General features: G+C 42.9%; 1 protein-coding gene across 1 annotated transcript in view; it reads left to right on the top strand.

Moving 5' to 3' along the window:
• The window catches only part of ANKRD50 (ankyrin repeat domain containing 50), a 48,087-nt gene extending 33,827 nt beyond the window's left edge, over window positions 1-14,260 (top strand). The window contains exons 4-5 of the mRNA XM_064149964.1: window positions 7,977-11,524; window positions 13,838-14,260. Coding sequence (XP_064006034.1) covers window positions 7,977-11,521 — 3,545 coding nt within the window. The 3' untranslated portion in view covers window positions 11,522-11,524; window positions 13,838-14,260. The remainder of the gene's footprint in view (window positions 1-7,976; window positions 11,525-13,837) is intronic.
• The last annotated feature ends 1,271 nt before the right edge of the window (window positions 14,261-15,531 follow it).

Genomic DNA, 15,531 nt, shown 5'->3' with positions numbered 1-15,531 from the left:
AAAAAGCCCTTTTACCTGAGAAAGTACCATTCAATTATTTTATACTTCAGCTGATAAAAATGCTTGTTCTACAAGGAGGCTTAATCTTGAAAGCATAGCAGTTCTTCAAAAACCTGAATTCCTTCTTCAAACATCCGTTCTATTACTTCTAGGCATTTCAAAATCAGCCAGCTTTATTTAGATAAGTTGAAGTAAGGCAGATAAGTTCTCGTAACAGCATGAAGTTAAATAGACAAGAGTGCATATGTATGAGTGCTCAATGTATAAGCAGTGCTACAGGCTGGGGACAGAGTGGCTGGAGAGCAGCTGGGAAGAAAGGGACCTGGGGGTACTGGTAGATAGTAGGCTGAAGATGAGCCAGCAGTGTGCCCAGGTGGCCAAGAGAGCCAATGGTATCCTGGCCTGGATCAGGAACAGTGTGGCCAGTAGGACAAGGGAGGTTATTCTTCCCCTGTACTCAGCACTGGTCAGGCCACACCTTGACTACTGTGTCCAGGTCTGGGCCCCTCAATTCAAGAGAGATGTTGAGGTGCTGGAAGGTGTCCAGAGAAGGGCAACAAAGCTGGTGAGGGGCCTGGAACACAAATCCTATGAGGAGAGGCTGAGGGAGCTGGGGTTGTTCAGCCTAGAGAAGAGGAGGCTCAGGGGTGACCTCATTGCTGTCTACAACTACCTGAAGGGGCATTGTAGCCAGGTGGGGGTTGGTCTCTTCTCCCAGGCAACTAGCAACAGAACAAGAGGACACAGTCTCAAGTTGTGCTGGGGGAAGTATAGGCTGGATGTTAGGAGGAAGTTGTTGGCAGAGAGAGTGATTGGCATTGGAATGGGCTGCCCAGGGAGGTGGTGGAGTCACCATCCCTGGAGGTGTTCAAGAAAAGCCTGGATGAGGCACTTGGTGCCATGGTCTAGTTGACTGGCTAGGGCTGGGTGCTAGGTTGGCCTGGATGAGCTTGGAGGTCTCTTCCAGCCTGGTTGATACTGTGATTCTAAAGAAGCTTTCTGCAATAGCCATTTACTTAATTTCTTCTTCTTTTTTTTTTGCTACACACACAAATGAAGTATCTATGGCATCTGGCTTGCTTATACCCTTCAATTAAACACTGACCTTCTTCATCCAGGGAATATGTAAGTCACGAGTGCCACCAGCGTGGTACAACCCTTGCAGATGCCGTATCTTGGGGAGCTGTAGTTCCCATAAATTTAATGTTACATACCAGAGAGATACTGGAAACTGCAATAGAAAGAATCAAAAGTGGACATGAAAGGCTTCAATTTAGTCTCAGAAGCAGCTTAAGCTCCATTCACCCTCTTATCCATAGGCAAAAGGAGACAGTCTGCCATTCATTTTTCAATCTTCCTTTTATCTGTCATTCCATTCCAGACAGCCAGACATTATTAAGAGCTGAATTTATCCAAACTTACTCTGTGTTAGAAATCTTGGAAGCAGAAGTCTTTGTCACATGCTGCTGTTTGCTTGTTCTGGTCTGCACATATGTGGAGGGTTGCTTTTCTTGTAGCCTTTCCTAAAGTGGGGGGGCAAGAATGTGAAAACTTTAAAGAAATAAAATATAGCACAAATCACACCCCAGCTTTTCAGCACCCGAGAACACTTTTACATGGTTTGGTAATTGGCGCTACTCAAGCAGTCATGCCACTGAATCCCCAAATCAAATTGTTTGCCTGGTTTGGAACAGGACCTTTTCTCATTACATTCCATTCCAGAAAGTAAATGGAATGAGACCACTTCAACAGAGGTTGCTTAAAAAACAATAACAACAACAACAAAAAAGTTGTGCTCTGATTTTTTTTTTCATTGTAGGTTAGAATTGGAGTGGTTTCACATTACATTGAAGCCTTTATGGGAGTTAGATTTTCACTATAAATATATTTTTATGTACTTATTTACCTCTGTGATATGAAAACTTTGAAAAGGTTCATTAGTTGTTTTGGTTTAGGTTTGAGAGGGGGGGAAAAAACTATTTGGAAGACTTGGGAAATAAACTAGCAGCGTTTATTTACTGTTTGCTTTCTTCTCATCATCACTGTCTTTTAATTATTGCTTTGAAAGCGTGATACTGGGGAATTTCATATTTCCTAGTAAAAGATTATGTTTGAATTTTTAGGTTACTCAGTTTGTAATTAAAAGAGGGAAGACTAAATTGTTTTAAATGGGCTATTACCTGTGAATAGAACTCAGTGTACTTCTATGCAGCAGCACAGACCAATGAAAGCAGCAGATTTCAGCATCCCTTAGCATCTGGGGTAGCTTCAGTGAGGTTTTTAGTGCATATCACACTGCAAATGCACTAAAAGCTGAGTGTGCTGCTGAAGTTTTCAGGTGCATTCAGCTGTCCTGAATGGAGTTTATTTTTGATCAGGTGTGCATAAATGACCATGGAAATACCCAGTTAGATCAGCAATGGAAATTACTAATGCCAAAATGTTTCGTTCAAATCATTGTTTTAAATCATTTGAAGTTATACCAAAAGTTAACATTGTTTCAAATCATTTAAAATTAACAATTAAATGGAATGTATTCAAATGTATTAAAAATCTTTCTAATTTGCTTATGTAAATTCATTTAATTAGGAAAATATATATTTTAAAGTATTTACTGGAACCCACTACTTAATAGCTTACTTCTTAATATTAAAGTTTGAAGAGGCTGACATACTGTACAAGTATGTAGATAGCAAAGATACTTTCTTCTTTTTCTCCTTCCTTTGAGTGACCCTAGATTGTGCCAAGAAATACATTTGGAACTGATTTGTTTACAGAACTGCCAGGAATTTAATAAATCAGGAAAATCCATATTGGAGCTCCCATTGGGCTGAAAGTGATGTGTTGTAAGAAAAATTTTAACAATGCAAAATGCAGGGTCGTGGGACTGTGAGTTCTGTCTGCTGCACTCCTGCTCTGCTGAGCTTAAATAGTTCATGGGAATGCATCTGAAACAAAATGAGCTTTCTCTTAATGTTTTGGTGCTTCTTGTGGATGAAAGTGACTTATTGTATCTGGTAGGGTTGAAAAGCAAGTTTGCAGGATCTTTGTTTGGAAATGTAAAACGACCTCATTTAGCTAGATGTCTGGACAAAAAAAACCCACAGCTTTGTTCTCCTTCCTCATGCTAGCCCAGAGAATGTGAGGTTTAAAAAAAATTCACATTCTATCTAGAAAGACCTTTTGAAATATTTTTTTTATTATGGTATGGTATGGTGCAGTGGTTAAAATTAACAACCTATTTCTGTTCAAAAGTCTGTTACAGTGGCACTTTGTTAATCCCAGTTTTTGGAGAGCCTGTTATCCCTGGGTGTGTGAAGGTCTGCATGAGTCTGGCATGCTGCTTGCTCTACAAAGCTGTCTTCAGATACAGGGTAGAGGTTCTCATTAGCAAGGAACATTTGGGAATAATGGCAAAAGAAAAACAATTCTTTAGCTTCTGTAAACATATCAGCCAATAAAATTGTTTAATATTACTGACTTCTGGACTATCCACTACTCTGAAGCCTTCAGACAAGCAAATAAATTTCAAAAGTGCTTAGGCATTTGGTATCACTCAGGTAACTGCAGAGCAGGGCAATATTTTTAACCCTGATATTGAACAAAGTTATGACACAGCCTCATTTAAGGGGTGGAGGGGGATGGGACAAACAGGACCCAAATTAACAAACAAATAGAGAAACCCTTTATTTTTTTCATGTTTTCTTGAGAGCTTGAGTTTTTCTATGACATCCAAAATGGTTTTGTTAATTTTGCCACCCATTTCGGAAAGCAAAGTGAAAATGGTATTCAGAGAGCAATGCCAGATAAGCAAGTCTCTTGCTTTTGAAGCACACGGAGACACTGAAACACTGAAACAGTTATCACTCTGCAGGTTTTTTGTGCGGAGGCTGGGAGGTCAGGGGAGGTGAAGTGTAGTCGTTAGTCAGGCAACACTGAACATGAGCTGAAATCTTAGGGTAGCTGTTACATGAGTCATTCAGGGGTTTTCTCATCGGGGGAAATAAAATTACTGAAAAAAAAAGAAAAGCCACTTAATTAAAAGTTAAAAATAACATTTGCAGATGGAGATTGGGTGTAAGGATGTCAGCATGGGATTAATGTGACTGACTGGGGATGCTCTGAGCAGTCTCACCTATGACTAAACACACAGAGGATGAATTTGCAGAGCTCTGTACGTATTCTTCAAACAGGTGATAGAATCACAGAATCATCTAGGTTGGAAAAGACCTTGAAGATCATTGAGTCCCAGCATTTAGCAGCAAGTACAAACGTGACTAGAGAGTTTAAAAGAACTGGAATGTGAGTGAATGCAGTGGTTGCCTTTGCTCTGAATTGAGCAGAACACATCTGTTCCTTGAACACGAGACACCCAAAGGGATGCTTGTGTCTGATTACAGTTCTGCATGTGACTGAATGCATGCACCCAGCGGTGCCCTGCTTTTTGTGCCTTTGTTTGCACTTCTGTGTCTTCTGAAGGCTTGTAACATAGAAACAGCCTCACACTTGAAGTGGAAGCTTGGGATTTGCAGAGACAAATTTCATAGAATCAACCAGGTTGGAAGAGACCTCCAAGATCATCCAGTCCAACCTAGCACCCAGCCCTATCCAGTTATCTAGACCATGGCACTAAGGGCCTCATTCAGGCTTTTCTTGAACATCTCCAGGGACGGTGACTCCACCACCTCCCTGGGCAGCCCATTCCAATGCCAATCACTCTCTCTGGCAACAACTTCCTCCTAACATCCAGCCTGTACTTCCGCCAGCACAACTTGAGACTGTGTCCCCTTGTTCTGTTGGTGGGTGTCTGGGAGAAGAGACCAACCCCCACCTGGCTACAACCTCCCTTCAGGTAGTTGTAGACAGCAGTGAGGTCACCCAGTGAGCCTCCTCTTCTCTAGGCTGAACAACCCCAGCTCCCTCAGCCTCTCCTCATAGGGTTTGTGTTCCAGGCCCCTCACCAGCTTTGTCCCCTTCTCTGGATATGTTCCAGCACCTCAACATCTCTTTTGAATTGAGGGGCCCAGACCTGGACACAGCACCCAAGGTGTGGCCTGACCAGTGCTGAGTACAGGGGAAGAATAAACTCCCTTGTCCTACTGGCCACACTGTTCCTGATCCAGGCCAGGATGCCATTGTCTGTTCTTACTCAGCAAAGTTCCCTTTTTTGGTTTATATGCAAGAATTAAGGACTTTGTTAAGTTACATACAGAGCATTTTAATCAAATACGTAGTAAATCGAGGAATTACAGCATTCTGCAGGTCATGTTGGGACATTTCTTGAAATTGTGACAACTTGTGATGGATAAAGTTGGTTCTTTGTTTTTTTTGAGAGAAAGAAGAGGGGGGAAATATCTGTGGATACAGTAAGATCCTCCCCAAAATATTTTTTTGCCTCCTGGTCTTCTCATTCGAAAGTCTTCAAGTAGAGAGTCTTAGTAGTGCAGCCTTAACCCAGGATGTGACTGTGCAAAGATATCCTATCCAGTGATTTTATTTTGGGAATAATCATGGTTTTGTTTTCAAGTATTTATTTAGTCATGTTAGATTTGTAATGCTATCATAATTAACAAGGGAAGCAGGAGTATTTTAGTAGCACTGCCACAGTTTGCCTCTCAATTTTAATCTGCTGTGTTTGCACAATGCTCGTGGAGGCTAAACAATTAACAGTGAGCTTAGTGTGACATTCAGAACCTCTGCTGAAGGTGCTTGGGAGCAAAAACCACAGCTCTGTTATTATCAAACTGAAGTCTCAGCCAGAACATGCTCACAGACCAAGTAGTCACCTGTAGAATGTCTAACTACAGTAAAAACCTGAAAATAACATTATTCAGAGTCTCCCTTTTAAAATCCTTTGTTCTGTGGAGATGAGGCCAATATGACATTGAATGCATTGCTCTGTGGTTGCTTTTTCTTCAGTATAATCTGGAGGTTAGTAACTGGTTTGCTGTGAAAAGCAAAGTTGGGGGTGCTTACAACTAGCTGAGCTAACGGTAAGGAAATGTGTGCAGTCTGCTACACTGGAGGAAAGTTATTGCCTGTCCCTGGAGAGGAGAGGCACAGTTCTGGCCTCAAACATAGAGTTTGAGCTGCTGTGTCTGTGACTTCTGTGGTTTTCCCATAGGTTCTGGAAAAGCAGTGTTCAAGGAGCGTAACGTGTCATTAATGACAGAGGGTAGGTCTTCATCAAATGCTCCACTTGGCACTACCAAAGCAAGTTTTTTTAAGGACAGGTATAGCTGGGTCATCCATACAACTGGGTCTTCATTCTGCCTTCTGCTTGAGAGCCCTGTGGCCACAGTGGTTGCCCTAGGGGCTTCTTCGTACTGCTAAGAATGGCATTGTTTGCTTTGGGTAGAGGGTGTGCGTGCCTAGGGAGGAGATGGACACAGTACATACATAGGAAGTAATTTCCCTTCTTCCTCTAAAGATGAAACAGATTGGAGCAACAATGTGATCATGTGACTCTGAGAAAACCTCTTATATAATGTGTCCCTCATAGAGAGTTGGGATTGTCATCTGAAATTCAGTCTTGGAATATAGTAGGCAATTTTCAGTGCATAGAGGTGTTAGGATGTTTAAAGCTGTTTTCAGGTCTCTTTCTCTGCTATATCTTAAAAGCTTTTGAAAGAAACTACGGTGATTGAGATGAAGTGATTTATTTAATTGCATCATGCATATGCACCAGGTGTGAATAACCTCTTGGAATCATAGAATCAACCAGGTTGGAAGAGACCTCCAAGATCATCCAGTCCAACCTAGCACCCAGCCCTATCCAATCAACTAGACCATGGCACTAAGTGCCCCATCCAGGCTTTTCTTGAAGACCTCCAGGGACGGTGCCTCCACCACCTCCCCGGGCAGCCCATTCCAATGGCAAATCACTCTCTCTGTGAAGAACTTCCTCCTAACATCCAGCCTATACCTACCCTGGCATAACTTGGGACTGTGTCCCCTTGTTCTATTGCTGGTTACCTGGGAGAAGAGGCCACCCCCCACCTGGCTACAGTGTCCCTTCAGGTAGTTGTAGACAGTAATAAGATCACCCCTGAGCCTCCTTTTCTCCAGGCTAAACAGGCCCAGCTCCCTCAGCCTCTCCTCATAGGGTTTGTGTTCCAGGCCTTTCACCAGCTTTGTTGCCCTTCTCTGGACACGTTCCAGCACCTCAACATCTTTCTTGAATTGAGGAGCTTCTCTTCTATAATTACATTAATGTAATAGCTGCCTTAATCTAAATAGCTGAAAATTGACCTTGAACACCTCCAGGGAGGAGAGATTCACAACCTCCCATGGCAACCTGTTCCCATGTCTCACCACCCTCACTGTAACAAATTACTTCCTAATATCCAGTCTAATCTACCTTCCACAAGCATCAATCCATTCTCTTGCGTCCATAGCACTACAAGCCCTTGTAAAAAGTCCCTTCCTGGCTTTCTTGTAGGCCTCCTGCGGGTACTGGAAGGCCACTATAAGTTAGTCTCCCCAAAGCCTTCTTTCCTCACAGTATCACACAGTACCACAGTATCATCAGGGTTGGAAGAGACCTCACAGATCATCAAGTCCAACCCTTTACCACCGAGCTCAAGGCTAGACCATGGCACCAAGTGCCACGTCCAACCTTGCCTTGAACTGCCCCAGGGATGGCTACTCCACCACCTCCCCAGGCAGCCCATTCCAGTGTCCAATGACTCTCTCAGTGAAGAACCTTCTCCAAGCTGAACAGCCCCAATTCTAACAGTCTGTCCCCATGAGAGGTTCTTCAGCCCTCTGATCTTAATTAGCAGCATGCTTTCTTCTTTCAGCAGCTAAAAATACGTCTATTATTACTAGTTTACGTGCACTATGTATACACATAAAATATATTACCGTGGGAGTTGCCTACCCAGAAATGTCTGTCTTTTATATTTGTCTATTCCTTTTCAACATGAGGTGAAACTAAGCTTTGAATTGCTAACATCTTTCTTCCCTTTTAACAGGTTTTCGAAAAATAAGTCTGGATGATCTCCGCAAGGCTTACATAGTGAAAGACGTGCAGCAATACATCCTTCATCGTTTAGACCAGGAAGAGGCACTGAGGCAACATCTCACAAAGGAAACTGCAGAAATGCTGAATCAGCTTCACATCAAAAGCAGTGGCTGCTTTTTGTATCTGGAACGTGTCCTCGATGGAGTAGTGGAGAATTTTATTATGTTACGAGAGATCCGTGATATTCCGGGCACGTTAAATGGCCTCTACCTTTGGCTCTGCCAGAGACTTTTTGTGAGAAAACAATTTGCAAAAGTCCAGCCTATTCTCAATGTCATCCTTGCAGCCTGCAGGCCATTAACCACCACAGAATTGTATCATGCAGTGTGGACCAAAAATATGACGCTGACGATGGAAGACTTTCAGCGCAAATTGGATGTCCTGTCGAAAGTCCTTATTGATGGGCTTGGAAATACAAAAATCTTGTTCCACTACAGCTTTGCAGAGTGGTTGCTGGATGTGAAGCATTGTACACAGAAATACTTGTGTAATGCAGCAGAGGGACACAGGATGCTGGCCATGAGTTACACCTGCCGAGCAAAGGATTTAACACCCTTAGAAGCTCAAGAGTTTGCCTTGCACCTAATTAATTCAAATTTACAGTTAGAGACTTCCGAGCTGGCGCTGTGGATGATCTGGAACGGCACACCTGTCAAAGACTCCCTGTCAACCTTAATACCTAAAGAGCAAGAAGTATTGCAGCTGCTGGTCAAAGCTGGTGCTCATGTCAACAGTGAAGATGACCGCACGTCTTGCATCGTTCGGCAGGCTCTGGAGAGAGAAGATTCCATTCGCACCTTGTTGGACAATGGAGCGTCGGTGAACCAGTACGACTCCAACGGGAGAACGCTGCTGGCCAATGCAGCCTACAGCGGCAATCTCGATGTGGTTAACTTACTGGTCTCCAGGGGAGCGGATCTAGAGATAGAAGACACTCATGGGCAAACAGCACTTACCTTAGCTGCTCGGCAGGGACATACCAAGGTTGTCAATTGCTTGATCGGCTGTGGGGCAAATGTTAATCACACCGACCACGATGGCTGGACGGCGCTGCGATCTGCAGCGTGGGGTGGGCACACTGAGGTGGTCTCTGCTCTGCTTTACGCTGGAGTCAAAGTGGACTGCGCAGATGCCGACAGTCGGACGGCACTGAGAGCAGCAGCCTGGGGAGGGCACGAAGATATTGTGCTGAATCTGCTTCAACACGGTGCTGAAGTTAATAAAGCTGATAATGAAGGCAGAACGGCTTTGATTGCGGCCGCATACATGGGGCATAAAGAGATCGTGGAGCACCTCCTAGATCACGGTGCGGAGGTAAACCACGAGGATGTGGATGGAAGGACTGCGCTGTCTGTCGCCGCACTTTGTGTACCAGCCAGTAAGGGACATGCCTCAGTGGTTAGTCTTCTAATCGACCGTGGTGCTGAAGTTGACCATTGTGATAAAGATGGCATGACTCCACTGCTGGTAGCTGCTTATGAAGGACATGTAGATGTTGTTGATCTGCTTCTAGAAGGAGGAGCTGATGTTGATCACACAGACAACAATGGCCGTACACCGCTTCTAGCAGCAGCCTCCATGGGCCATGCTTCAGTTGTAAATACTCTTTTATTTTGGGGTGCAGCTGTTGACAGCATTGATAGTGAGGGGAGAACAGTCCTGAGCATAGCTTCTGCACAGGGCAATGTTGAGGTAGTACGGACTCTGCTGGACAGGGGGTTAGATGAAAATCATAGAGATGATGCAGGCTGGACACCTTTGCATATGGCAGCTTTTGAAGGTCACAGGTTGATCTGTGAAGCTCTTATAGAACAAGGTGCTAGAACAAATGAGATCGATAACGACGGACGTATACCTTTCATATTGGCCGCACAAGAAGGTCACTATGATTGTGTGCAGATATTACTGGAAAATAAATCCAACATTGACCAGAGAGGCTATGATGGGAGAAACGCTCTCCGGGTTGCTGCTTTAGAAGGTCACAGAGATATAGTTGAACTACTGCTCAGCCACGGGGCAGATGTGAACTACAAAGACGCCGACGGGCGGCCCACACTTTACATCTTGGCATTAGAAAACCAGCTCACAATGGCTGAGTATTTTTTAGAAAATGGTGCAAACGTAGAAGCAAGTGATGCTGAAGGAAGAACAGCACTCCATGTTTCCTGCTGGCAGGGCCATTTGGAGATGGTACAGGTGCTGATAACGTACCATGCCGATGTGAACGCTGCTGATAATGAGAAGAGATCTGCTCTGCAGTCTGCTGCATGGCAAGGTCATGTCAAAGTAGTGCAGCTTCTCATTGAGCATGGAGCTCTGGTTGACCACACATGTAATCAAGGTGCTACTGGACTCTGCATTGCAGCCCAAGAAGGGCACATTGACGTCGTCCAAATATTACTAGAGCATGGTGCTGATCCAAATCATGCCGACCAGTTTGGGCGCACCGCTATGCGTGTTGCAGCCAAAAACGGGCACTCTCAGATTATTAAATTGCTGGAGAAATATGGTGCGTCTACTCTGAACGGTTGCACTCCGTCTCCAGTCCACACAATGGAGCAAAAACCCTTACAGTCAGTCTCCTCCAAAATGCAGTCGCTGACAATGAAGTCCAATAGTTCAGGGAGTACTGGTGGGGATATGCAACCTAGTATGCGTGGCTTATCTAACGGCCCTGCTCATGCCTTCAGTTCTCCCTCGGAGTCTCCTGATTCCACAGTTGACCGTCAGAAATCGTCTTTGTCAAACAATTCCCTGAAAAGTTCCAAAAATTCCTCTCTCCGCACCACGTCATCGACTGCCACCGCTCAGACGGTGCCCATTGATAGCTTCCACAGCCTGTCGTTTACCGAGCAAATCCAGCAGCACTCCCTGCCACGTAGCAGAAGTAGGCAGTCCATCGTTTCTCCTTCCTCCACGACTCATTCCCTAAGTCAAAATCATAATTCACCAAGCAGTGAATTTGAATGGAGCCAAGTGAAACCTAGTTTGAAATCAACTAAAGCTGGGAAAGCGGGGAAAGCGGACAGCTCCAGCAAATCCGGGTCAGCTGGGAAAAAAATCAAACAATGTAGTTCCTCCCAACCAAAAGTGTTAGAGTATGAGATGACTCAGTTTGATAAACGAGTACCTAATGCCAAATCTGGGACAGGCATGCCACTGAAATCGATGCCCACGGAGCCACAGTGCAAAATCCTGGTCCCGCCAGCTCAGCAAGAAGTCGGTCGATCTCAGCAGCAGTTTCTGATCCACCAACAGGGTGGAGAACAGAAGAAAAGAAATGGAATTATGACAAATCCGAATTACCATCTTCAGAGCAATCAGGTTTTTCTCGGTAGAGTTTCCGTCCCACGCACAGTGCAGGACAGAGGGCATCAGGAGGTTCTGGAAGGTTATCCTCCTGCAGAGACAGAACTCAGCCTTAAGCAAGCCTTAAAACTACAGATTGAAGGTAGTGACCCAAGTTTCAACTACAAGAAGGAAACACCATTATAAAAGGTAACCTATCCAGTCACAGTAGAAGCAAAACCCTTTCTTTCATCCCGTGCGTTTTCTCTATGCTAAAGTTGAATTTCATTGGCATTTATCCTAATTCCTTTCTTAATGAAAACCATGAATGGTAAAATTATAACCATGGCAAGGATTTGTCTTCCTGTCATTTAAGCATCAGCTGGAGAGTTGTTGGATCACCCTCATATGTTCTGTTGAATTCCGGTTGCTTAACTCATACCTCACTCTCTTTGGTAGGTGACTGAATAAAGCAGCAAGTTCCATGTAGCATTGATTTGGAATTTTCATTTCAAGCATAAAGACAGCTGAGAATTTTAATTTGTGATATTTTCAGATACAGCAATTATTACTCCCTAAAATGGTTTATTGGTTTGTTTTTTTAGGAAGCTTCTGGAGCTTCTTTTAAGTTACAGGCAATTGCTTTTGTGAATTTGGATTTCAGATGCAAAATTTCAGCATAGCTGCCTACAAATCAAACAGCTAAAATGCTAAAGCTTTGATTTTTATAGTTCTGTTGCTGGGAAGGTAACCATCCTGTAAAAGAGGTGGCATTCCTCAAAGTGAGGTTAGAACTGATGTTATGTTGCAAATTTTCTGACCATTCTGTAGCTCTCAATGAGTGGAATACATTTAGAGCTCTTCCTTTCTCTCCCATGCTGAATTTTAGGTTGGAAAAAAAAAAAAAAAGAATTTTAATGCAGCTTTTTCAAACCTGAATTGTCAGTGAGTCAGCTAAAATAGAGCTGTTTTTCTCCCTCTTTGTCACAAGGTTTTATCTTTTTTAGGATCTTGGGAATGTGAATAATTAATGTATTTTCGATTTGAATTTTGAAGAAGCAGCATCTTTATGACATTTATGCCTATTTTTTTTATTTTTACAACCATTTTTTGTTTGTGCAAATGCTGCCTTTTTGGCAGATGAGGCTTGCTGCTCCCTAAAACAGAAACATTCTGTCTAACTGACTCAGTTCTGCTGCAAGTCATCAAAGACTGCAGGTTTCTAGGGCGTTTGCAGGTGGTGCAGAATCCACAAATCCACAAATGGAAGCTTTTCAGCTGACAGAAAACAGATAGAGACAGGGTGTCCCTCAGACTATCCTGGAAATGGAATGCATCTCTCTAGATGGAGAGAGCATCCACCTAGGTGTGAAAAGCAGAGTATTAGAACATCATGCAGGGCTCTGAAGTGTTTCCTTGGGGGTTGTCATTTTGATGATATTGTTTCAAATATTTTAGTGCTTCAGAAAGCTGTGCCACAGCCTCCACATCTGTACCAATGCAAATATTAGCAAAGGCTCAGAGGAGCTGTGGGGCCGGCAGAAGAGAAGAGACAGGACAACAGGAGCAGGCATAGAGAGGAACCAGCACATGAGAGAATGGGCCCTGAGTCTTTCTACAAGAACTTTAGATTCCCACAGTTCTACATCATGTCCAAACAGGATTTAAATCAGTTTGTAATTTTTCCTCTTGCCTCCATAAAACATTCAAATGTATAATTAAGAACTGTATTTCCTAACTCTTCCGTACCTTCACCTGATGCTCAGTGCTTTCTTTCATGTTACACTTTGTTGTAAATAAGTTTTGTGGTTCTAACCTACAATGCATTGACTTGACCTGACCTGTCATCAAAAGATTAGTTCTGATGAAATTTTCATCTTTGTTGATTTTATAATATATGGAACACTCCACATAGAATTTCAAACCTTGAATTGGGCTTTGCTTTATTGGGAGCAAATTGTGCTCTATCTAAAAATTCAGGAGTTCTCTCAGTAAATTGCAAGTGGCTAAGTACATGAGGTGGTGGATAACTAAATGCTTCCTTTTGCTTTTTCTCTAATGATTTGTCATAGCTCCATTTTAAATATGGAAGTGTAAAACCATTTTGTGTGGATGATGAATTGCTTGGCAAAGGCTGCAATTTACCTCCCTTTTTGCTGAGTATTGTGCACAAAGCCCAGTAATTCCCCTGACCAGTGAATGAAGTAGTCACTCGTGGAGAAACACATCAGAAATTCTCTACTGGAGCACCTGAGGAATGGTTTTCCTTCCCTGGATGCTGCTTCCAAAGTCTTCCTTTGGGAAACATTCCTGCTGTGGAGACCGAACTGCTTTGAATGGTAGAGAAGAGAGCACAGGCAGTCAGTCATGGGATTTGAGTTAGGCAAGGAAGAACTTTTAATCATTGGCATGTTTTTGTGTGCTTTTAACTGTAATTAGAAATGCTGGAGCTCTCCTTCTGATAGGTCTTGTTCATGTTATGGAGCATTACAAAAACTTAGTGGTTTTCTTTTGTACTTTTAGGCCAATTCTGTGATGCTATGACCAGAAGCTCTTCTGTTCTGAATGATTCATCAGCTGGCTGGGATGGAAGCAAACGATGCTTGTTTAGTCCACCTAGAAATTCAAGAATGTGATTACCACAGTACAGTTACCTTAATTACTGTAACGTGCCTACATTTTTCAGGCTGCCTTCTCAGTATAACCCTCTGTGCTTCAAAAAAGAATTTGTTTTTTTTTTTTGGTGTACTTTGTATTTAATACACAGAATGAGCACTTTTGTTTTTTTAACTGCAGGAAGATACATGCTGTATTTCCCTGACAACAGCCGAAACTGGGAAGAACGAGGAATTCTGACATGGTGTTCCAGAACGCTTGGTAGAGGTGCATGTGCCACAGTGAACTGTTTCTGGAGAGGCAGTGCTTTTTTTTTTTTTTTTTTTTTTTTTTTTTTTTGGTATTTATTTTCCTGTGGCTTAAGAAAATAAGCAAACAGTTTGTCACATTTGCATTGGTGTAATGTATGGTCAGTCCCCTGTGTACTTCGAGAAGTTCTCTCCAGAGATACACGTCTTGTAACAGTATTTTATAAATACTGTGCTTGTGTGTTCTGTCTGTGTAATAGCTGTTCAGTGGTAGCAAAGGGGTTGGACTGCAAGCAGCTGCAGTATATTTGGGATTTTTAAGAGGCAAAAGTCCACTCTCTGGTACTACAGCACCAAATCTGGATGGCAGGTGGTGACCACTGAAAGCAGCAGGCAGATTTGCTCTTGGACACTTGATCTTAAGTAGCCTTCATTATTGTTACAATGATGAGGTAACTGAATATGGGTATGTTTTAGGTGCTAAAGGTCTGATCCTGCTTTCATGTATACCTTTATATGTTAGAAACAGCTCTTTCTTTTTTTATTCCAAGGCAAAGGACTGTACTGAAGATGTCAGTAAAACCGTGGAAGATGCTTTGTAATGGGGCTGAGAGAATTTGTAGCGAGAGTACAGTGGAAGAGCAAACTGTTAGTAAAACCCTTGTCTGGGGAGTACAGAGATTACTGAGTTAGCCTTGTCCTGAGACAATAACTCTTTAAAGCACAAACTTGTATGAATGTGGTTAATGCTTCAGATGGGTTAGGTAGAGCCAGTGTGAGTATTTCTGTACCTGGAGCACAGTTAGTCGGCAGTCTGCATAGTCCCATCTACGGGTAATGAAAAGCTGGTTCCCCACTCTCACAGCAGAAGAATTTTACTTCTACAAAAGAGAGCAAAATCAAGGCCATTGTTGTGAAAGTGAACAGTATGAGTTTTCATTTGAATGTGCACATCTTACTTGCACAGCTCTGGGAGTGATAAAAAGAAACAAGTGGGTTATTTTCTCCTATGAATGCGAGCTATATTCTACTACTCACCATTAGCCAGCCTTGCTCTTTAGAAAGTAAGCCTATTTTTGTATGTGAGTATTTCTTCTAAAGACTTGGATTTCACCTTTTTCATACTCCAATTCTGACTGCTCCACAAGTCAGATGATAGAAAGCTGAGGTTATTTTTCATAGAGGATTAATTAGATGTATGGCTATCCTTCATCTTTGATAAATGGCCCCTAGATGTAGATTTAGTGCATATTCTGAAGCACTAAAGGGCTCTGTGTCTCGTTACTATGATTAGCAGTCATCAGAACATTTAGGTTTTGTTTTTTAAGGTGCAGTATCTTGCACCTCCATTCT

Source organism: Pogoniulus pusillus, chromosome 10 (assembly GCF_015220805.1).
Source record: "Pogoniulus pusillus isolate bPogPus1 chromosome 10, bPogPus1.pri, whole genome shotgun sequence".
NCBI classification, from domain to species: domain Eukaryota; kingdom Metazoa; phylum Chordata; class Aves; order Piciformes; family Lybiidae; genus Pogoniulus; species Pogoniulus pusillus.
Note: the sequence above shows the minus strand (reverse complement) of the source record. Positions and strands in the feature narration are given on the sequence as shown.